Raw genomic sequence first — 22,802 nt, 5'->3', positions numbered from 1 at the left:
GCTTCTGGCTCTACTTATCCACTAACTTAGCTGTGTGAGAGAGACACACCATTAGATCTATGCTGTATATTTTTAATAATGCCTCCTATTTAACTTGAACCTTGAATGTTAACATTTACCTCTAAGCCTTTTACTTCTAACTTTAATTTATACCTCCAAATAACCTGGTCTCGTTGTGGTAACGAGTGTTAACGTACGTCTCCCAGGAGAACATGCTGCGTGGCGTCGTTCCGTGTTGGCAGGTGCTTTTAGGAGGCCAAATTAAATGGTCTCACAATTTAGCAACTAATCAAAAATGATTACTTTTCACAATATTGACATCTGAGCGTCTCATTCTGTAATAATCCAATATAGCTGCTACTTACTGCTTCCGCATCCGTCTCCCACTCAATTCAAACATCACCTAAGTGAAATTCCCGACAGAGGCAAACCTGTTTGTCCTGCAGATAGGCCTGTCTTTCAAACAGGGTTTGAAGAGACTAACCTGCTCTAGCACATGAGTAACAGGACCTTTAAAGCGATTGTGGAGATATGAGCTGTGTCTGAGAGGTGGGTGGAAGACCTGAAAGCCATATAAGGAGTACATTAGTAGGTCGAGTGTTGGAGGAAGCCCCCTGATCTAATGGTATCAGTGCCTCGGGGAAGTGAATGTGAACAGAGCAAATGCTATCAGGCTCAAAAAAACGCCCGCTATCGCGCTATCGGACCATGAAACTCAGTAGCCCAAAGCGCAGACTTACACACGATGGTGAAGATACAGCAGCGCGCAGGTATAAAAGGCCTCTGTGGGGGCGGAGGCCACCAAACCAAAAGGCAATGGGAGAAAAGGCGGCAGAGAACGGCATCGCGGCCATGGCAGCCTGCTACCAGAGGTTCGACCCGGCGTCGTACCTGAAGTACAACTACACGCCGCCGCGGGCCGATTTCGGCAGAGACGACAGCATCGTGCCCTGGAAACTGGCGCGTCTGCACAGGGCCTTCACAGAAGGTAACCAACACTCACGCAGGCTGTCAATGAGTGCCGGTCCTGAGCCTGAGCGTCTGCTCCGCCAGGTGATGTGCGCGGCGACCTGTTGGTGGACGTGGGCTCGGGTCCCACGCTGTACCAGGTGCTGAGCGGCTGCGAGGTCTTCAGCAAGGTGATCCTCACGGACTTCCTGGAGGTCAACCGGCAGGAGCTGAGGCGCTGGCTCCGGGACGAGGGCGGCTGCAGCCTGGACTGGACGCCGTACCTGCAGTACGTGTGTCAGCTGGAAGGACGACGGTAGAACACACACACACACACACACACACACACGATCCTAATCATCAGAAACAGTGTTGCAGGTGTCGTCTGTCTCCCCACCAGGCCGTCAGCATGGACAGAGAAAGCCGCAAAGCTGCGCCAGGTCGTCCAGGACGTGCTCCCCATCGACGTGCACTGCCCGCAGCCCGTCGCCCCCCACGGCCTTCCTGCTGCGGGGGCGGACTGCCTGGTGTCCACCTTCTGCCTGGAGAGCGTCAGTCCCGACCTGGCGGCCTTCACCAGGGCCCTGGGCCACGTCGGCAGCCTCCTGCGGCCCGGCGGCCACCTGCTGCTCATCGGAGCCCTGGGCGAGAGCTACTACCTGGGGGGCCCCGGGGTGAAGATCCCCGTGGTCCCGCTGAACGAGGCCCAGGTCTGTGCCAGTTTGGTGGAGAGCGGCTACACCCTGATCCGGCTGGAGGTCTACACGCTGCCCCAGGACATGAGGGTGGGCGTCGACGACGTGAGCGGGGTGTTTTTCGTGAAAGCAAAGAAGCTCTAAAAAGTGCAGATGATAGACAGAGGTTAGTAAAGATTCAAGTAAAAATAGTGATATTAGTCATAACGCCCACACATAATCAGCTTTTAGGTGAGTTTGTATTTTATTTTTTTTTATTTTATTTTTATTATTTTAAAATTTTATTTTTACAATGACAACAGTGAATTTGTAAAATACTCTATTTTATTTAGGATTTTCTTCTAGCGGTTAGAATTTCTTTCCTTATTAACTGTTCCTTTTTTTTTGTCGACAGCATATGACTCATATAACATGTAACCTTATAAACCGTCGCCTCCTGCAGTTCAAACACAGCAATCACAGCATCAAGAATGTAAAGCTTCAATTTCTGCTTTAAGCACATCCTATACTATAAAATGATGACGATGACAAGATATTAATAAGCGCTATATTTTCATAAACAACTTCTCTGCTCTGTTTTATAATGCGTGATAATACTGAATGCCTGTACTAGAGTTCATATAAAATCATTATTGCTATTAAAATACAGGATACAGCAAAAGCTTGGAAGATTTAAAAACTACAATTTTACGGGTTGAATCAAAAAAATTGCTGTGAAAAAAATATTTTTTAAATAATCATTTTGAAATAAAGAATATGACGAATAATTACAAGTAGTGGCCACTAGGGGGCAGTAAGAGGTAGAATATCAGCTTCAAACTCACATGCACTTTGTCACTTGCTAACTCTGCGTTGACTAATATGCTGGTGTTTTATTCTGTCTCTTCCTAAATAAAGATGCTTGGAGCCTTGTTCATTCACAATGTTTTATTAGCAAGACAACGCATCATTTATGTACAGGATCAAAAATGCATTATCACAAATGTATTATTTAGGGGGCTTCAGGTTCCGCCAGCTGTCCAAACAATTTCTGCTACTCTGAGCAGATCACGTCTGCACGTCGTAATGTTACATAAAGCTCATTCAGAACATGAAACCGGAAAAACTGCGCCGCGTTATTAGTTGGATTAATCTCATATGATTTAATCTGCGGGTCTGAATTCATGCGTAATCCCTCCTCCTTTGATTTCCTTGCCCTTGTGCTCAAACATCCGCAAAGTTGATGCGGTTTAAAGTGAGAGGGTTCAGCAGCGGTGCAGCGGCGGCGGCCTTCTGCACCCGTCACGCTGTCATGTATTGTCTGCCTCCATGTTGTGCGTCGTTTATACCCTGACACGGCATAACACTACAAGCTCCAGACACGACTGCTTCTCTGCAGCAGTAAGTCGCTCTCACATATGCACACAACACACACAAACAGAGCTGTAACAAACGGTTGTATATACACTATACATGTGCTAGTATCACGCATGCAGTTCTTCAGATGTCACTCCACTTAAATGTACACAAATTTAAGTCTGAATCTGGTTCTTCGCATGCGCAGAGATCATCATTACTGCTGTTCATTGTCCTCGGCTGATTGGAGTTTACCCATAATTCCTTGAGGTGCTCCACAGTCCTCGTTCATTTCTCTACGTCCACCAGGTTCTATACTGGGACACGGTCCCGCGTTTACGTTTGTCATTCCCGCTGTCCTCCCTCTTTGGCCTCCTCTTCATCGCCACAGCGAAGGCCGAGGTCAGCGCTTAATGTTGAACTGTCCGGTGGTGCACACTGAACCTTGACTGACTCGCTTACACCTGAAAACAAAGAGACTGTGAAGCAAAAAGTTTTGCAAAATGTGATTGACAGGCGTATAATCCTGCCCACCTGCAGCTGAGGCTGCCTGCTGGCTGCGTTTCTCACCTCCCTCCTCTTCCTCTCCAGAGGAAGGCTCCTCATTGTCCACAGAGCTCATGTCCAGGGAGGAGAGGTGGGCCTGGGCCATTCTCTGGACAGCTGCAGTATCCAATCAATATGTGGAACAGAGGAGACACACTGGTTTAGCAGCAGATGCTGAGTGTTGTTTTATGTTGCAACCTTTATCACCCAGTGGTTGAGGGTGAAACAATGTTATAGTCAAAAGTGATACTGTATGACCCCCCTAAAAACACAGATTATAAACAGCAAGTCACTGCTGCAAGGATGGAGAGAGAGAGTGAGCGAGAGAGCACTGTGCCCATGTTATAATCCAGGATAATCCTGACCAGACACACAGATGTCTCTGCTCCTAATCCCACATAAAAAGCATTTACATTCATACACACACACACACCTCTGGCTGTGTGTTTGCACGTTCCACTTCCCACAGCAGCACTGGATGCTTTTTAACATAAACAGGTCACTTACCTTTAAGCGAAGGCGGCTGATAGGTGGACGCGTGAACCAGCTTGGCTTTCAAGGCTCCGTTTTCTCCCAGAACCCACTGTGGTCCGGGTGGTTTAGAGGAAGCAAACACACACACACACACACACACACACACACACACACACACACACACACACACACACACACACACACACACACACACACACACACACGGCGTGAAACGCTGGATATGTGCTCATCATCCGTGAGCACTTGAATGTGCTTTTGTCGTGCACCTACTCTCTCTCATCCCACATAAACGCTGCAGCGTGCAACATCATTGTCCAGCATCTCCTAAAATAGGCCTTTGCAGCCTCCACAGAACAGTCCTGAGAGCGCTGCATCAACTTTATGCACGCACTGAGCCTCACAAAGGGCTCTCTACAGTTAACTAACCCCGGTCTGCTGGCTGATTCTGCAGGTTTGGAACCGGTCTACCTGCTGAGGCCCGCTGTCCTCCTCCGGCGACGGGGGGTCCGTCAGCCTGAAGAGCGTGGCCGGCGTCGGTCGCCGACGTCGGATCTGGAGACGCACGCAGATTAAAAAGGCTGTGAGAACAATGAACACGCAGGCGGCGACACGACAAATCAGCCGCAATCCCGTGTGTTTTTGCGTCATTTGTGCTTCGCGTGCGATAAGGAAAAGCATTTTATTACATAACATGATGAAAACAATTGATTCCCAGGTGCTGTAGCTCCTAAACCGGGATTACACGTGCTCCCAGATGCTTCCTGGAACAGCTGCATGTGCTTGTTGTCGTCCTGCACGTTGTCATCGCCTGCTTGTAATCATTGTAGGTGTTGTCGTCCCACCGAGCGCTTGTAAAACGCGACTTAAACCCTCCGAAACGCTTCAATCCTGCATAATAATCTGCTCTGACGCGCGCTGGGTTGTTTCAGGGTCTTCCTGTTGCAAAGAGCGGCAACAGGTGAAGGTTGACACACCTTCGTGACACAATAACGACGCTCTGTTCGGAGCGGTGCTAAAACTTGGCTCTTGGCGTCAGCCGCACTTGTCCTAATTCAGGCCTCCGTCATCCACGGCTAATCTCTGGTTTTAATCAGTCCTCCTCCCGCCTCATGATTCCCTCCCTCTCGTTTTGTCACTCGCCTTCTGTCGGTGACCGCCTCCTTCCCCACTTCCCGTCTCCTGCTTTTGCGTGAGGACAGGGGCTGCATTCGCTGACGGCTGTGGCCTTGAAACAACAGCAACAAAGAGCGGTGACTTTTATTGCTTCGCCTCATAGTACTTTGCGTCCTGCCCATAGGACCGTGATGGGAGATCTGCAGGAGACTTGCTTCTGTGTCGGCACGTTGCCCAAGCATCTTAAAAGCAGGGTCCAGTCCATAAAGCTGTCAACGGGCGGTTCAGGTCTGCACTTTATGCAGCAAAGGGGCCGAACCTGCCAACATCAGTCCTCGCTCGTGTTCCCACACGGGGAGAGGCCTTGAGAAGCTGCTTCAAAGCCCCAGATTGTGCAGTTTGGCCTGAAAACGTCACTTTGGCGACGTGTTCAAGGCTTCTTTGCTCTAAAGAAGTGATAATGAGGTCAGAGCGTTTACTGAGGGGTTGATTGTATCACATCACATCAACCTTGCTGTTGACCTACATGGACCATCGCTGCTCCTCTTCCTGTCACTGCTTCACTGACACATTCTCTCTGAACCATTGCTTTTGCTTGTTTTACATAAACCACCTCCTTCTCGTACGTGACTCACAATGAAACCTTTTACATTTTGGGATGTCATCTCATTTTTCACCTTATCTCTCGCTCACGTCCTGCCTCCTCCTCCTCCTCCTCCCCAGAGATGCCTCGTCACTTTTAAGGGTTTCCGGAGCTAAAGCTGCACAGCTCAGCTTAATGCCACTACTGCCCGTGCCCCTGCTGCCCACAGAGCACTAATACCAACCTCCACATCAGCGCTACGGACTTCTGCAAAGTCGCGCTAGACTGATTATGTAACCGTCTGTCAAAGGCAGTGGCAGCAAATGCCCATGATGTCACAGAAGACGGAAACGCGGACTTCTGGGACGTGCAAGCACGTTTCTGCTTTTATTTAAACCGTGGTCGGCACCTGAACGCCACAGTGTAACAGTAAAGGTGTTCGCCGTTGGCTGGAAAGTTGCGCTTATTTCCTTTTGCCAGCTTGAGCGCGTCTTTACGCACGCCCTGCAGGTTCTCCACGGCGCACTCACCATCTCCACCTGTCGAGGGTCCAGCTGGAGGGGCACGGACGACGGCACGGAGAACTGGATCTTCCTCTTTGCGTCCTTGTCTTCCTCTGCTTCCATCGCGTCCGCCTCCCCGGGCAGCAGCGGGTCCATGGCTAGAAGTCCGTCACCCCCGTAGCCAAGCGCAGATGTGCGAATGAAAGTCCGGGGGGCGTCAGGTCCAGTACAGCCCGTGCGGTGTGTGGCTTTGTGAGTCTCACAACTGCAACGGCTGATTCGATCTAGAAGTAATTTAGCTGTTAGTGACCAGCAACATCCTTCCGCTCCACATCTGTTTAGTCTGAGTTGCGACTATCAGCAGGGTTTGCTCTCTCTCTCTCTCTCTCTCTCTCTCTCTCTCTCTCTCTCTCTCTCTCTCTCTCTCTCCCGCTGGGTTTTACGCGGACCTGGCGCTGATGAGGTGGAAGGTGGCAGAGCGCGCTGGTGCTTGAAGCTCGCAATTCAAAAGTGGCCCAGAAAGCGATTTCCCCCGAGGGCGGCCGAAAATAAGACGGAAACTAATAGCGCCGAGTCGCCTTCGGTGGCCGACAAGTTCAAAGCAGCGATATTAATAATTTCCATTAGCCTCGATGTTAAGATAACCCGCTTTTAAGGAAGTATAACCACCGCAAGGGGCGGCCTTAAAGTGAAAATAATCCGTACTCTTCAGCCAAAAACTAAACTAGTCTCCACATCTACTGTAAATGTGTAACAGGTGATGAGAGGAAACTCGTTGCCGTGGCAACGCTTTATCTTATCAGTGTTTAGTGCTGGCGGTGCGTGGAGTGCAGCGCATGCATGTGTACGGGTGGAATTGCTTATGAGCGTCTTTAGAGGAGAGACTTCAGGGACGAGTGGGCGTATTCATATGCAACTGTGTAGCAAAAGAGACCGGGGAGGAACGTTGACAGTAAACTCGTAAATTAATTGGCGTTTATAGAGAAAAAATAAAATTAGGAGACGAGATGAAACTGAGAGGGATGGAGAGGATGAGGCAGAGGCGTTGTGGTTCGGCCCTCCGGCCTGAGGGGGTGCGTTTGTTCCGGACTGTTCCGCTTACCTGCCATGACGTCATTTCCTGTTCTTCTCCTCACTGGTCTAATCATAATCATCATTTACACCTGGGGAATTTGAGGACTGGTCATTTCTCGCGCGCTCTGTTGCTTCGTTCGTGTTACTAATTGCTTCAGACTTTGTAAGTACTTTTGCTTCTTTGTTTCCCAACCTTGTTGTTGTTAAAGGGAGTGTTTTGAGTATTTAACTTTAGTGTCCAGCATACTGTATGTTGTAATTTTGAATTATTTTATTTGTGTTTTGAGCTTACTTTTCTGCTTTGTATATGGTTTGTCTTGGAAATTTGGCTGTTGACTTGTGTTTAAAACACAATACAAAATACAATTACACCAACCATCATTCTCAATGTCCACCACCAGGGGGCGCCAACTTACTTGAAAGAATCAGATCGTTCAAACCTCTACATTTTAACCAGCGTGACTCAAATGTTTATTATGCCATCGATGTATAATTTGGTTATAATTTACAATATGATAATGTTGAAAGAAATCCTTATATAGGACAAATAGAAATGTTAATGAACGCTGTTCATAGCAAAGACAAGTTATTTCTCGTTTTCACTCAGACGTGCACTGAGTTTTTCTGACCAGGAGATGTCGCCTTCACGTAGCTCATAATAGCACCTCGTGTTAAAGCGACTCAATCACTCGTGTATGAAGTACCTTTACATTTATTTTAAAGGGTTTTTATAAAACAACCGTGATGCTTTTTTCCCCCTGACATTTTAAACTTCATCAATCAGTCAAACAATACAGCAAATCCTGCCGAGTTTCTTCTGGTTCTCATTGTTAAAGTTGTATTTTTTTCTTTAACAGTTAATAATTTTGTATAAACAAAGAAATATGTACATAATACATTTAGTGAACGTTAAAATCTAATCTGTTTTATATTAGGAAATAGATTTTCAGCTCTTCATTCATCACATGTCAATTAAATGTGTATTATTGTTTTAATGAGGATTGGATGCGCATTTAATGTTATATACAATAGAAAATTATAGGAGAAAGAAGGGAAACTGCATAATTACGATATGAGTGTAACTGCATTAATTTTAGTTTGTGTTAACTAACGGTCCCCATTTAAATCCTGCCTGACTCACTGGACTAAAGAAGGGGAACCCTGCAGGCCTCACTGACCTGATGGTAATAAGTCCTCACCCCGGTGCTTTCTCCCCCTCTCTCTTGTCTTGCCCCGTCTTCTGGCCCCTCTCTGCAATCTGTGCCTCCGCCACCTTTGGCACCACCGCCCACAGGCACCTGTGCCAAGCCTGGCAGCCCCGACCAAGACGGCTCTGCTTAGCTCAGTTCAATTGACTCGTTTAGGCAATTGCACCCCGACTCTGATCTTTGTGACGGGTTCCTTATTTGTCCCAGGCTTTTGTGTGGTGTCTCCTCTATGCTGTGAATTTCCCGCTGTTGAAATCTTGGCCTGCCTTCATCATATTTCTGTAGGGATTCATAGAATTTAATGGTTCCTCTGGAATAACTATAAGATTTAATTAATATTCCCATATGGTTCATGTGGGTATTTCAGGTTTTTTTTTCTTCTAACAATGCAGCTGGAGGTTTCTCGTTACGCTGTACCCTGATACTTGACTGATATCACTGTAAACTGTATTATCGCAGGATTACTATAATTATTTTCCATGAGTGGATTGTTTTCCTAAACCGTCTATATGTGATTAACCCCGTTTTTCCCAAGGATGGAAGCTAACAGAAGCGGTTTGAATCCAGCACGCTTTTTTGTGCCATTCACTCCTTATTCCATTTTCTCTTTCAGCTCAGTGACAGATGGCGAGTCCCTCTCCCTCAGGGGAAGCCAGTCTCTGTGAATGCGGCCGCATGTCAATCACCGGCTCTCATGTGATGGCTCTTGCCAATGACGTGCCAGCCATATGGGCCTGGCATCAGAGCTGGTATGTAACCCACCCAGTCCTGCCTCTGAGGTACCACACGGCTCCCTCCACGCGTTCGGGCTGGGGATAGCATCAGCAGCGGCGGCAGCATCAGCATCAGCAGCAGACACGCAGAGCAGGGTGGCAGGAGAAGAGAGAGAGAGAGCGAGAGAGAGAGAGAGAGAGAGAGAGAGGTGAGAGCAGTACACAGCGCCTCGCCTGCACAAGCATCCGTGCAGGGCGTGTGGATGTGATGCCCACCCGGAGAGAGATGGTGTAAACAAACCCGCTTTACCCCGTCACTGAGCACCGCCACGGACGTAGGTAACGCATTCCCAATCAATATTGGACTGAGATGCAGATAGGTGTGTGGACCGGGTCTTTGTGTTCCTGCATGTCGCGCGGTGGAGGATAGTGGGGTTTCCATTAACGGACAGGGATCATCTCATGCGTTAAGCCTGTTTTTAGAGTGAAGCGACTGGCTCGTTTTCTCGCAAGCGGCGCTATCAGATGGTCATTTTATCACTTCGGCTTCTTTATGGCTGCTCGCAAAAATATATTTTTTGTTTCGATTCGTCTAAACAAATCTGCACATTCGCGTTGGCTCTTTACGACATTGGCCGGTGTCACTTGACAATTAGCACTTTATGACTTTAGGAAATTAGCCCGGACTGTGTTTATTTTCTATTTTAATTTATGTGTCTGTGTGTTCCTGCACGATGCGCGTCAGAGCACTGTGGGGGTTGGATTCTCCATAGAGACGCACGAGCTAATTGACAAGGTATTGGTTGGCATTAATTACATTGTGCCTCCAGGATTAGAAAAAAAATGTCCTTGGGCTCCACGCGTAAAACTGAGCTCAAGTACTGGAAAAACGCTAGTTGTGATTTAAATATAACTGTTTAAAATAGATAATAGGTAATAAATAAGTAGTTTATTTGTCCTTAATTACTGGTCTGTGCAATGAATTTATCAACCGGATAAGAAAATGTGTCATTTTAAACCTGGCCCTGAGACCGTTTAAACATGGCGTTGTTTAACCTGAGACCTAAATTTTTAATCGACAGGAAAAAATAGGCCAGTGAAATGACAGATATGATCTAAAACACACGGCGTCTGCTTTTAAAGAAACGTTTAGACATTAAGTCCAATACAGGAAAATGTCGGTTTATTTCACCGTTTGCCTTTTTGCCCTGCGTGGTCTCCAGTCGTGTCCAAAATATGCTTCCTGATTCTGCAGAGGTTCTGGTGCTGATGAACCGATCGTCGTTTCATTTTACGCCTAATAACACGAGAGAATTCTAAATCGTTTCAAAAGCTCCTAAACCTGTTAATTCAGAGACATTTGGAGGAAGTCCTCTCCGCCGTGAGGCCTGGTTGTACAGGAATTCCTTCCGGTTCTGTAATTTATAGGACGGAGGGGGGACGCGCGCTCTAATGCGTCCCTTGGGGAGCAGCTGAAGCCCGCTCCGCCGCCTGCGTCGGACCGACGCAACGCACAGACCGAGGCGCTCGCGCAGGCCGAGGGGCGGCCCGCACCGCTGCTTTGTTCAGAGAGTGATCCGATCCAATCACATGATTTTTTTAAAGGAATCCTTTTAACAACTGCGGAAATATCATAATCACGTACTTGCATTCAAGTCTGTTTTAAGGCCTCCTACCTGATTCCAGGTCAGTTTAAATTGGCCAGAGCATTTGTTGTTGTACATGCACTTTGTGTGGTTTCGTGTTTTCCACACAAATGTTTGCTTTTAATCTTTACACGTGCTCCGCCGTTTTGCGCTGTCATTTAATTTATTGGAAAAGACCTATTACTTCACAGGTGAGAGGCGATGTCAAGTCTAGTAATGGTGACGGTGTATTTTAATGTCCAGCACTGGAAAACGGGGGTCTTGCGTAAATTATAGGTGCCTGGAGAATGAAGTGGTTAATTTACAGTTTAAGTGTGTAATGTTTTACTCGGTTTTGTTTTCTGATGGTCGAGCAGCAGGTTGTCTGGTTTTACACCCGTGACAGAAAACACTGGGGCTCAGTCCGTCCAAACGCGTTTCTCTGTCTTGCAGGTTACTTGCCACGATGTTGAGCCGCCTGTTCAGCGAGGTGCTGCCGGATGTCCAGAGGCTCGCGGCGGACTGGGCGGACGACAATGACAACGACGACTGCAAAGCCAAGGGCGAGGACCACCAGTCCTGTCACCTCGGCGACGACGACCTGGACGAGCCGCAGGAGGGAAGCAGCCGCGCCGAGTCCGAGATGGCGGGGGACGACGACGACGACGAGGCCGAGGAGGAGGAGGAGGAGTGCGGCGACGAGAACGCGGAGGACAAGCCCAAAAAGCGCGGCCCGAAGAAGCGCAAGATGACGGCGGCGCGCGTGGAGCGCTCCAAAGTGCGCCGGCTGAAGGCGAACGCGCGGGAGCGCACGCGCATGCACGACCTGAACTCGGCGCTGGACAATCTGCGCAAGGTGGTGCCGTGCTACTCCAAAACCCAGAAGCTCTCCAAGATCGAGACGCTGCGGCTGGCTAAGAACTACATACTGGCCCTCGGGGAGATTTTACGCAACGGGAAGCGTCCAGATGTGGTGACCTACGTGCAGATGCTGTGTAAAGGCCTGTCGCAGCCCACGACCAACCTGGTGGCGGGCTGCCTGCAGCTCAACACCAGGAACTTCCTCACCGAACCGTGTTCGGACGGAGCTCGCCTGCACGTGCCCGGCTCCCCGTTCTCCGTGCACGCGTACTCCTACCGCTGCTCGCGCCTGTCCAGTCCGCACTACCAGCCCGGCGGCGGCCCGCTCCACCTGCGCGGCCCCTCCTACGGCTCTGGGTACGAGGCCATGTATCCGCCGGGGGGGACCTCCCCGGACTACAGCAGCCCGGACTACGAAGGCCAGCACAGCCCGCCCGTGTGCCTGTCCGGGAGGCAGCAGGAGTCCTCGGAGACGGACAGGAACTATCATTACTCTATGCATTACTCCGGACTGAGCACGTCCCGACCCGGCCACAGTCTACCGTTTGGACCCCCCGGGGGGCGGGGCGGCGGCGGCGCGCACTCTGAAAACATTCCACCTTTCCACGACGTCCACTTGCACCACGACAGAGCTCCTCCGTACGAGGATCTCAACGCATTTTTCCACAATTGAGTGACGGCCCAGGCAGACGTACTGACTGTGTAAAGACAATCCTGTAACGTGTAATTCTGCGTGGGAAGCAAACGCCGGAAGCGATTCTTTAACCTTCTGTATTCTGATGTCATCCCTATACTGTTGTACATCCTATCAGAGTGTGTCCAGTATTACCCTGTATGCAGAATGAGTGCAATTGACATAAACGATGTATAGGCCTATGAGAAACATGTAATGACCTGAACAGAAATAAAAAAAAAAAGTTTTATAATTGTCTGAAATGAAAGAACAAATCTTTGAACATCAGAGGACAGACGGCACAGAATGGAGGCCCGCGGCAACTGAGACATTTTAAAGAACAAACAACATTTTAGTTCTGATTTGTTCAAAATTTAAAAAACAATGACTTGTGGATGTATGTCTCATTTACATCGTTCAGTTTTCCCAAAAAAAATCCTCTTGTTTCAAATACAACCTGTTACACAAAACTAAAACTAATTTTAGCAAAGAGTTCTATGGAGTCACATTCACTAAAGGCCACGTGAGACCGTAGATAATTTATAAACTAAAATACTAAAGGCTCATTTGATTATTACACATAATCTCTAAAATGCAGTTTCTGCAATAAATTCATGTTGACCAGCAGAGAATGGTCTCACAAGCGTAACAAAATGAGCCAGGTTCTACATTTTAGGTCAGACATATGTCAAATCGTATAGACAGCCAGAATTTCGCCTTTTTAATCCAATCTGATATTTATGAAACTTTAAAGACTGCGTGTGGCGTCATCACGTCGGGTAACAAAAAATAGACACGTTTCAAATTTTGCAATTTAGACATGTTTTGCTAAACTATCAGCCATGGGCAACATTAAATAGACATATGTTATAGTGATCTGTCAAATATGCAATGTGCATGTACCGATGCAAACAGATGACGCTCTTTAGCAACAACTGAGCATCTCACCGTTCTATACAGTTCTATAGAGACACCGGAGCCGCGTCTTCGCTTATCGTTACGTCAGGCAGCCTGAGCTCGAGGCTTCAAAGGCGCCGACACTGAGCATGAAATGCCTTTTTATATGATAGACATTCATTTTTCAGGACTATAAGGAGGTGCTAGGCCTGAACACAGCACCTTTCAAATTCTTCAGGTGAGTGTTTTTTGTATTTTTCAGAGTCACACACTACACACAATACTTATTACTTTAAAAAATGATAAGCTTTTGTAATGTGAGTAAAATCCTGCACAGTTGTTGGATCAGTAAATGCAGGTTTTGTTCACAACGATTATGTCTAGATTATATTTTGCCTTTCTAATACTTAAATTAGATTTTTGGGTTTATGCAGTCAGGATCGTAGCTTTGGTGCGGCGGAGCCTGCATGGCACCGTCTTTGGACCGCTGCCCTGAGTCCCATATGCTGTAGCGGACGTCCAGGGGAAATGAGCACCGGGCACAGGGTGAAAACCGACCCATCCAACACTGACACGGGCAAAAATGGACCAGAAGAGATGAAGGCAAAAATTAAAATAGAATAGACGCTGTGAAGCAAAAAATGCGTATTTAGAGAAAGTGTTTTACATTTTTAAATAGATTTCCTTTTGCTCTAAAAGGCCCACGTGACGCGCACGAGAATGAGAGTCGAGCAGGTGCGGAATCAGGTGAATCAATGGCCCATTGGCACTAACACACCCGTGCGCACACATTCTCCGCAAACACGCGCGTTCCAAATGGTTACTATCACAATCAGAAATAAATGGAGGGGTGAATAAACACATTTCACGTCGGAAAGGCGTAAGTTCAGATGATCAGCAAGGGCAAACGGGCACAAAACAGCCTTCTGATTTTAAATTGGCTCTTTTTCGAAAATGACAGGTTTGCTTTTCTTCAAATAGAAAATTAGTTTTAAGTTAAACATGGCTCAAAAACTGTTTATTACAAGTTCAGTGAGTTTTAGAAAGGAGAAAATACACGAGGCACGTTTATGATCATTAATAATTAATTGGCATAAATAAGACAATGCAAGGTGTATTTATAAAGTAGGATTTATTTATTTCTATTTTTAAAGGAGACGTGGAGCGATTATTTTTTAATGTATTAATCCATGTCTCTCAGACACTTGTATGAGTAGCTGGATGAAGGCAGCCATTTAAATATTAAGTAGTTGTAAAGTGTAAAGGGAGGACGTTAGGCTCTCATATCGTTCTATATTACAGGGTGGATTATTCTGTATTATATCCTGCATCCCTTTGTGTCGTGATTGGATTTCGTTTCCCGTCCCATGTGGAGGCCCGGTCCCGGAGGACGGGGTGAGAGACGCAGCTCTGATTTTATTTTCCGCCCTGACCTCTCCGCTCGCCGGTGGAGGTTTTAGTGAGGAGCGGTGGCGGCTGGCAGCAGGATTTGATGACGGAACGCGCTGCCAAGTTGCTAAATGTCTGAGCACCAGTAAAGCCAGAGACCAGTAAAACCCACCATCACCAACCCGGTGCCAGCTGCGCCACGTGGCAGCCAGGCGGCCCCTGCCAAAGTGGCCCTAGTGGGAGGGACCCAGTATTTCTTTCCTAATTCACTCAGCATCTGTTCATTATTCTCCGCGTTAAAGGAAGCTGAGGGTCCACACGCGGCCAGGGTCAAACCCGCACTTTTTCCCGGTCACGCACAGGAGAAGGAGAGACCGACTCATGAAAGTAAAACACCGCAGGGTCAAAGAGACGTTCTAAAAAGTCCCAACAGCGGGAACAGTCGCAGACCTTTAAACTAACGGGCCCAACCACGTTAGGAAAGTTAATGCTGTTATTATTAGTTATTATTATTTTAATAACAGCATGACGGCGTTGCATATTCGCTATTCATCTTTGTGACGATATGTTTTATCCGTATTTTCCGGGTTTAGTGTAAATAGGCTTCTACGTCACCTTCTAAGCGGCTCGATGCTCAGGACGTTATTAAAGCTTACGACTGATACCAAAATCATGCAACAGTCGAAATGACAAATGGCCTTAACTGACGCGAAGTCCATAAAATCAATTAAGTGGATCCTGTTAACTGGTAATTGTTCAAATGAATGTTTATCAAATACCGTGCAATTACAGTAATTAAATAATCCCGCACAGAGCCCAGTTTAGCGGCTTTAAAGGCGATAGTCTGAGCCGCTGCAAACGGCGGACACAGGCCTCCGTGAACAAATCTCCATCTGGAGAGTTTTACTCCCATTTATCAGATTTGGTAAACATTCGGCGGATTAATTATTGTGAGATTAATTACGTGAAAATATTTCACGGGGCTAAACGCAGCGCAGGGGCTTGTTGCGGGACAGGACACTGACGGAAATGAACCGAACTAAAATATCGAGTGGATGGAAATAAAAGATGGGCGGTAAGATGTGAGGAGCTCGGTGGGTGGGAGCTGCGTGGGGAACTTTTAAAAAGAGTCTTTGGAGGTAAAGATGACAAGGTGAAGGGGCTCGGGGATGAATTATGCAACGCACAAATGCGCATGTGTGATAGAAATATGAAAACAGAGATGTGCAACATGTTTTATTTGCCTCTTTGCTTTTTTCACACACACCAGCTGAAGAAATGACACAGAAGAAGAAGAAGAAGAAGAAGAAGGGAAAAAAAGCCTTGGATGAGCCCGTCTGGCTGCGCGCGGAGCTAAATTTGGGAGTCAGCTCTGCTGCAGCGGGCATCGGGTGCCACTGCAGCACCCTCCCACCACCCTGCCAGCCTCAGCACCACGCCCAGCCCTGCGAAAGCAGACGAGGCTGGCACGGGGCGGAATTCCGCTACATCTGTGGAACAATGGTATGGAGCGGTGTGAATGTATGCATCTGTGCGCGCGCGCGCGCACGCACACACACAGCTCAGCAAACTTGATAGGCTCAGTAAAAAAAGCACACAGAGCCCAGGAGTGAGGATTTGTCATGTTTGATGTGTGTGTGTGTGTGTGTGTGTGTGTGTGTGTGTTGTGCAGGGTTGGGTATAGAGGTTGTTGTCACTCTGCACAGATGGTGGGAGTGTTTTTTTTATTTATTTTTTGGGGAGTGTGAGGAAGCGAGGGGGAGAGGAGAAGGAAACGGGGAGGAGAGGAGGAGGAGGAGGAGGAGGAGGGTTGCATCTCTGATGCTGCCATGCCACGGTCACGCGGGCAGCAGTAATTGGCCTCCATATTGAGGGGTTTTGCGGTGCTGCGGGGTGGGCAAACTCCCAGCTGGACCTGTCAGATGGTATTCAATCCAGCTCATTGCCCTCGCTTCTCCTCTCTCCTGTCTTTCCCTCTGTCTCCTCTCCTTCGCTGGCGTGTTTGTTTCTTTTTGTTCCCCTGCTCTCGCTGCCCTTTTTACCCGTCCTCACTGTCTCGGCCGCATCCCACACACAGACTTACACTCGACTCCCTATTTCCCTCGAACCGCACGCTCATCACTTCTTTCGCCCCCCCCCCCCCATCCCCCTCCCCGCATATCACTTTTTTTCCTCACCTTTTTCTTCTCTTTACTTTATTCTCTCCAGCTTTTCTCACTCGCGGCACACGGCCACTTCTGTCTAACACGTTCAACTTCTCTAAGTACATCGCACCCTCGTGGCGCTCCTCCATCGCTCGTCACCCACGTGCACTTACGAACACGCAAACTGTCCAGGCAGGCGGAGCGGCAGCTCGCGCAGGCGGTTCACCTAAGAACAGCAGAGAAGCACTCTCTCTGTAGACTGACCACCAGACAGAGGTCTATGAGAGAAGCTCTCTCTCTTTGTAGACTGACCACCAGATAGAGGTCTACGAGAGCAGCTCTCTCTCTTTGTAGACTGACCACCAGACAGAGGTCTATGAAAACAGCTCTAAACAGAGGTCTACGAGAGCAGCTCTCTCTCTGTAGACTGACTACCAGATAGAGGTTTATAAGAGCAGCTCACTCTCTTTGTAGACTGACCACCAGACGTAGGTCTACGAGAGCAGCTCTCTGTCTTTGTAGACTGACCACCAGATAGAGGTCTACGAGAGCAGCTCTCTCTCTGTAGAAAGACCACCAAACAGAGGTCTATGAGAGGAGCTCTCTCTCTGTAGACTGACCACCAGACAGAGGTCTATGAAAACAGCTCTAAACAGAGGTCTACGAGAGCAGCTCTCTCTGACCACCAGACATAGGTCTATGAGAGCAGCTCTCTCTCCTTGTAGACTGACCACTGGACAGAGGTCTATGAGAGCAGCTCTCTCTCTGCAGACTGACCACCAGACAGAGGTCTACGAGAGCAGCTCCCTCTCTCTGTAGACTGACCACTGGACAGAGGTCTACGAGAGCAGCTCTCTCTCTCTGTAGACTGACCACTGGACAGAGGTCTATGAGAGCAGCTGGAGCACCAGTGCAGGATGTTTCACGTTCCTCATCCGCCCCGATGACTGCGTGGCACCACTGAGCTTCTGCTGTTAAAACAGTACGGAACTGTTCCCCTCCACTGTATTTGTCAGACTTATTAAGTACAGTAGATTCCCAGGCTCACTGCCAAGGTCTATGCGACATATGGACAACCTCAAATCTCCTCCCAGAACATCTGTGAACGTGACTGCATGCAACTCTCCACAAATGCATCAAGCTGCATGAGGGATCCCTGGACTCCACACTTTTGATTTCTGAAAATAAAAAGATAAATTCAACCAGTCGAGCCACATTAAGCGCCAAAGAAAATCGTGATTTAATTAAAGACTTACAAAATGTGACTTTCAAAATATTAATCAAATCAAAAAGGCCTTAAAAACAATTTATGGAGGAAACACACCTGATATTAGCAACATCCTGAGTTCTTAAAACAAGAAGCGGACGTGCCAGGTGTGTAGATTTCATTTAAAGCTCAGTGAAATGCTGCAACGCGTGCTGGCCACTGTCCATATGTTCCCACAACGTCCCAGTCACACAGCAGACAGCTCCCACATGTACACACTGTAAACGCAGACCTTCACGCGACCTTGAACGCAAACTCCAGTGATATGAGTCCGACTGCTGTTCCCTGTCACACATGTGATTTGATGTTGATGTTTTAAGAGCCCAGCAACAGTTTGTTCTGAAGTCACAGACGAATGGCTCAGTTACAAATGCTAATTAATACTGACCCCTCCAAAAATAAAAAAATATATAGAAATCCTTCACGTGGATGTGGATTCAAATCTATTTCCAAACAAAATGACAGGAATCACTATTTACTTGAAATAAAATTCTGCTGAATTCAAACTAAAATGTTTTATGTTTCTCTGCAGCTGCTTGTTGTTGCTGCCGCCGCTGCGCCTTTCTGCTGCTGTGTGCTGCTTTGAGGAATCAGCAGTGTGGGGTTGTAATGGACTAATGAACAGCTGTCACTGAATTTAAACACTTTCTCACACATACAGAGACGACCACAGTGTCCCCTCACACGTGAAGATGACACACACGCACACACACACACACACACTCACTCATGCACGCACGCACACACACACACACACACACACACACACACACACACACACACACACACACACACACACACACGCACACGCGCGCGCGCGCACGCACCACGCAAACACACACACGCACACTTGTGTCTTTAGTTGCTGGCCTTGACTTAGCAGCCACCCACAGGTTCGACTTTGTGTGGGTCTGACCTCCAAGCGTACAGTTTGTCCGTGTGTGTACTTCGCCTGTTGTGCATATAAAGCAAGTGTTTACCAAGCTCATAGTCAAAACTTTATTTTCTTAAAACTGTTCTATTGCTTATGAACATTTTCCATCAGGCCACAGTTGTAACCTTAATCGATTCTCAGATAGAATCCAAGTTGACACAAACTATATATGCAGCAACTAAATCATAATAATCTGTCTGGCTGTGGTATGAATATATATTTGACGATATAAAAGGCATGTTGTTCTTCATATTATCTATTCACTGTAACTGTATCCGTCCTGTCTTCTTGGAAGCACTAAGTGCATTCTCACCAGAGAAGTGTTGGATGTTATGCCTCTGTGTGAAACAAATGATCTTTCTGAATACATAATCCTGCTTAGAGATGCAGGGCAATGTGAGATAATTGGTGTTAATAATCACTTTTATCCTGATTATGAGTTTGCCAAAGCTTGATTATTCAAGCTGCACTGTTTTAATGGTGATAATTAGCAGCTATTGTTAATTGTAATTGTTGATAATGTCTTCTCCATCATCATGTGTAGATGAAGTCAAACCTATATGTTGCTGCCTTTCCAATTCCTAAACATCCTGGCCTCTCTCCTCTTCTCGTCTTCTCCCGATCGGCCTCTCTCCATCCTCCTGTTCTTGTTTGCCAGCTCATCTCCACTGACCACTCCTTGGATGCCAGGGAGAAGTAAACAGAATGGAGTGTTTGTCCCTGTGGCAGCTTGGAGACGAGGTATTGACATAACACTCCACGTCTGGTTTCTCAGATTAAAAGAGATTAACAGGAGAGGAGTGAAAAGAGGATCCCAGACTTCCCATCACCGCTGATTTAAAGGGAAACTGGATGGAGACAGGTCTTAAATAGGCCCTTCACCTTTTAGCTAACGTTGTATAAATGTTCATATGGGGCCAGTTCATGCAGTGTAATAGTTAACAAAGCAACCATCACATCATACAGGAAACATAATTATTAGGAGCATTTCCTTGTTTGTTTTGTCTTTTTATCAAATAGAAATGATCACCAGACTCATCCCCTAACTTATCCCGTGACGAAGATGGAAAAGCACAGTAGCATCTGCCGCAGCCACATCTCATCAGTGACATGGTTTGAAAAATGAAGAGTGGTCGGCGAATGGGCAGCCGTCACAGTCAACATCAGAGCGAATGAGGAAGTGCATCTGTATCCACCAGGATGAATTAATCAACGCTTTCCCCTGAATTAATCTCTCTCAAGTTGAAATTTTATCACAGATGAGCTTGAACATCTCCATGGTAACTGGAATTCCACCGCCATTCCCATGTGGATTCACAACCGGCATGTACAGACTGACAATGTGACGCGCTGTGCACGCTGCATACGCGATTCACCTGCACCGACACCTTTCCTGTACACGTAACAGAGTCCTTTCTCTCCATGATAACTGATGCAATGAGTGACGGCTCAAGTTTCGCCCAGTGTTGTAACTTGTGCAGGTACACACACACACACACACATGCACACAAAGAAACTGTCCACTTTGAGTCTGCTGTTTTCTTGCTCTTTCCAGTTGGCGGCGGCCAGACGCAGCAGAGTTGGCACCGCCAGAGTCAGAGTGCCAGGGGGAATGGAGCGCCACATGGCACGTTCATGGCAGGGCCAGCTGGGGGGGAGGAGGGAGGTGGTGTGTGCGTGTGTGTGTGTGTGTGTGTGTGTGTGTGTGTGTGTGTGTGTGTGTGTGTGTGTGTGTGTGTGTGTGTGTCTGTGTGTGTGTGTGTGTGTGTGTGTGTGTGTGTGTGTGTGTGTGTGTGTGTGTGTGTGTGTGTGTGTATCAGACTGAGGGATGCTGGAGGGGAGCGTTTGCATCTTAAATTCCACAACATCTGTTCGTTCGCGGCCGGGGTTCGGTGCGCGCCGTCTGTCCGAGCGCGGCGGCGCCGGATGAAGACGGTGAGTTCACGTCTGCAGGAGCCTTTGTCGCGTGAAACGCTGCTTTGGACGACAAAAAGCAAAAACAGGAAACCAAACGGCGGCTATTAAATTCGCCTCACATATGGCCGTTTTGCTGGAGGCTGATTTATGGAGATCACAATCACAACAACTGGGTTATGAGTAATATCGACATCATCGCCACGCAGCTCCGATGCCTGTGAACTAGCTGTGTACTGGCACATGGGGAGTCATCGCTCACCCCTCTGCAGACAGGCAGACAGACAGACAGACAGACAGGCAGGCAGACAGACAGACAGACAGACAGACAGACAGACAGACACACACACACACACACACACACATAAACACACACACACACACACACACACACACACACACACACACACACACACACACACACACACACACACACACACACACACACACACACACACACACACACACACACACACACACACACACACACACACACACACACACACACACAGGCTTCTCACCTCACTGGATGAGAACGTGAAGTCTGAGCGCGGCTCTTCCTTCGCACACGCTCACACACGAGTCCCCCTCCTCGTCATCCCTGCTGGCACTTTGGGGAAAAGTCCCCCCCCCCCCTCCCCCCCCTCCCTCCCTCCCTCTCCTCCCACCCTTCCCCATTTATCTGCCCCCACTCCACCTCCCTCCCCACCCGTGGCAGCCGACGTCCCTCGCAGCGTGGCGTACCATCTGTTGCCCCCCCCCCCCCCTCCATCCCCCCAACACCAGCCCACCCTCCTTCCCCGAACCGCCACCGCCTTCCTGCACCATCGTAGCAGTACTTCAGCGCTGTAGTGTGGGCTCCACCGTGCAGCGTGACTGTGGGTTACGCAGACCCACAGTGGAGCACACCTGAATGTTCCACATCACGTCTGAGGAACAACCTCCACCAGCCCGTCAGTGTAGAACGATGCCACCATCATTCAACAGGGTGAGGGCCGCGCGGATGCGACGCTACAGATGAAGTTGTACAGCAGGAGAGAACACTCAGTCTACTGATTGCTCTCATGAATGTTTAATAGAGACGAAGTCTGTAAAACCTCCTCCAACACCTCCAGGCTAAAAGTGAAGCCATGCCAACACCTAATTAAATGTTTTTTAAACCTTTTCCCTTGGAGAGAATACAGACTAGTTTCACCCCAAAGTGCGTCTCTGCTACCGGGAGATGACTTGTTATGAACTATGCACCTTAATGACTTCATGAAGCATTTGTGCTTATAGGTGCACATATGAGTTTATATATATGTTTTACTACATTATCTTTAGAAACCTTCCTGGGATTTAGCTGGACGTCCATGGCTAAATGATGAATCCCTTCACTTACAGTAGATGTAAAATCCATACAGATCTGTGCGATGCGGCAGAAGAGCGGAACTCCCTGAAAAGACGCTGGCAGTCGAGCTCAGGGTCATTCCAGTTGATTCCACTGATTAGGGCTACAAATTAAAATTTATACGCTGCATTTGCCCAATTAAAAAGTGGAGTGACTCCTGACCTCAGTGACCAGTCTTCCTTAATTCTCACGCATGTGAAAAAGGCAAGTGAGGCGGGCTGATGTCGTCTGGGTGCGTTCGATTACAAGACATTCAACTCTGCACGTTTTGGCAGGAGAGCGCGATGCGGACTGGGCACCGAGCCAGTATTGGCTTTTATCAGATATTGTTCTAGTAGTGTTATGATACTGATTTGCCTTAATTTCTACACATTAGGTCTTCTTTTATTGGTTAGCCAACTGCCACCCAGTATATAATTGGGTTTTAGTTTCCCAAGATGATTTAGAGTTAGTTTGAATGGTTCCAGTCCAACGCAGAGCACAGAGTGATTAGCA

The 22,802-nt window shown here is 47.9% G+C and overlaps 3 protein-coding genes across 11 annotated transcripts; 2 read left to right on the top strand and 1 right to left on the bottom strand.

Annotated features, from left to right (window-relative positions):
* The first annotated feature begins 663 nt into the window (after nucleotides 1-663).
* On the top strand, nucleotides 664-2,544 carry LOC114845670 (phenylethanolamine N-methyltransferase). Its single transcript, XM_029133966.3, has 3 exons — nucleotides 664-988; nucleotides 1,054-1,264; nucleotides 1,349-2,544. The coding sequence occupies exons 1-3, from the start codon at nucleotides 664-666 to the stop codon at nucleotides 1,785-1,787; spliced, it is 975 nt and encodes a 324-aa protein (XP_028989799.1). The 3' UTR covers nucleotides 1,788-2,544.
* Nucleotides 1,644-6,844, bottom strand: LOC114845671 (protein phosphatase 1 regulatory subunit 1B-like). Of its 4 annotated transcripts, none has more exons than XR_003783919.3 (6): nucleotides 6,246-6,611; nucleotides 4,446-4,571; nucleotides 4,032-4,107; nucleotides 3,513-3,641; nucleotides 3,234-3,442; nucleotides 1,644-1,783 (listed from the first exon to the last, which is right to left on the bottom strand). XR_003783919.3 is itself a non-coding variant. In XM_029133968.3 (6 exons), the coding sequence occupies exons 2-6, from the start codon at nucleotides 6,372-6,374 to the stop codon at nucleotides 3,324-3,326; spliced, it is 579 nt and encodes a 192-aa protein (XP_028989801.1). In that variant the 5' UTR covers nucleotides 6,375-6,502; nucleotides 6,668-6,844; the 3' UTR covers nucleotides 2,551-3,323. The 4 variants fall into 4 exon arrangements, 3 of the variants coding, with proteins under 3 accessions (XP_028989801.1, XP_028989802.1, XP_028989804.1); XM_029133968.3 differs by lacking the exon at nucleotides 1,644-1,783 and adding an exon at nucleotides 6,668-6,844 and having other exon boundaries at nucleotides 2,551-3,442; nucleotides 6,246-6,502; XM_029133969.3 differs by lacking the exon at nucleotides 1,644-1,783 and having other exon boundaries at nucleotides 2,551-3,442; nucleotides 3,549-3,641; nucleotides 6,246-6,617.
* Nucleotides 6,845-7,311: 467 nt separating this feature from the next.
* On the top strand, nucleotides 7,312-12,620 carry LOC114845668 (neurogenic differentiation factor 2-like). Of its 6 annotated transcripts, XM_029133962.3 has the most exons (3): nucleotides 7,312-7,455; nucleotides 9,114-9,249; nucleotides 11,292-12,620. In XM_029133962.3, the coding sequence occupies exons 2-3, from the start codon at nucleotides 9,125-9,127 to the stop codon at nucleotides 12,370-12,372; spliced, it is 1,206 nt and encodes a 401-aa protein (XP_028989795.1). In that variant the 5' UTR covers nucleotides 7,312-7,455; nucleotides 9,114-9,124; the 3' UTR covers nucleotides 12,373-12,620. The 6 variants fall into 6 exon arrangements, with proteins under 6 accessions (XP_028989795.1, XP_028989797.1, XP_028989796.1 ...); XM_029133964.3 differs by lacking the exons at nucleotides 7,312-7,455; nucleotides 9,114-9,249 and adding an exon at nucleotides 9,268-9,548; XM_029133963.3 differs by lacking the exons at nucleotides 7,312-7,455; nucleotides 9,114-9,249 and adding an exon at nucleotides 9,268-9,552.
* The last annotated feature ends 10,182 nt before the right edge of the window (nucleotides 12,621-22,802 follow it).

Source organism: Betta splendens, chromosome 19 (assembly GCF_900634795.4).
Source record: "Betta splendens chromosome 19, fBetSpl5.4, whole genome shotgun sequence".
NCBI classification, from domain to species: Eukaryota; Metazoa; Chordata; class Actinopteri; order Anabantiformes; family Osphronemidae; genus Betta; species Betta splendens.
The sequence above is the reverse complement of the archived record's forward strand: the minus strand, read 5'-3'. Positions and strand labels throughout refer to the sequence as shown.

Excerpts from the sequence above, each read along its gene's own strand:
- LOC114845670 (XM_029133966.3), top strand. The coding sequence starts at position 664 with ATGCTATCAGGCTCAAAAAAACGCCCGCTATCGCGCTATCGGACCATG. Across the intron at positions 989-1,053 it reads GCACAGGGCCTTCACAGAAG|GTGATGTGCGCGGCGACCTG; the intron begins GTAACCAACACT and ends CTGCTCCGCCAG. Across the intron at positions 1,265-1,348 it reads TGTCAGCTGGAAGGACGACG|GCCGTCAGCATGGACAGAGA; the intron begins GTAGAACACACA and ends TCTCCCCACCAG.
- LOC114845671 (XM_029133968.3), bottom strand. The coding sequence starts at position 6,374 with ATGGACCCGCTGCTGCCCGGGGAGGCGGACGCGATGGAAGCAGAGGAA. Across the intron at positions 4,108-4,445 it reads GAATCAGCCAGCAGACCGGG|TGGGTTCTGGGAGAAAACGG; the intron begins GTTAGTTAACTG and ends CCCGGACCACAG. Across the intron at positions 3,642-4,031 it reads TCAGCCGCCTTCGCTTAAAG|CTGTCCAGAGAATGGCCCAG; the intron begins GTAAGTGACCTG and ends TGGATACTGCAG.
- LOC114845668 (XM_029133962.3), top strand. The coding sequence starts at position 9,125 with ATGGCGAGTCCCTCTCCCTCAGGGGAAGCCAGTCTCTGTGAATGCGGC. Across the intron at positions 9,250-11,291 it reads TGGGCCTGGCATCAGAGCTG|GTTACTTGCCACGATGTTGA; the intron begins GTATGTAACCCA and ends TCTGTCTTGCAG.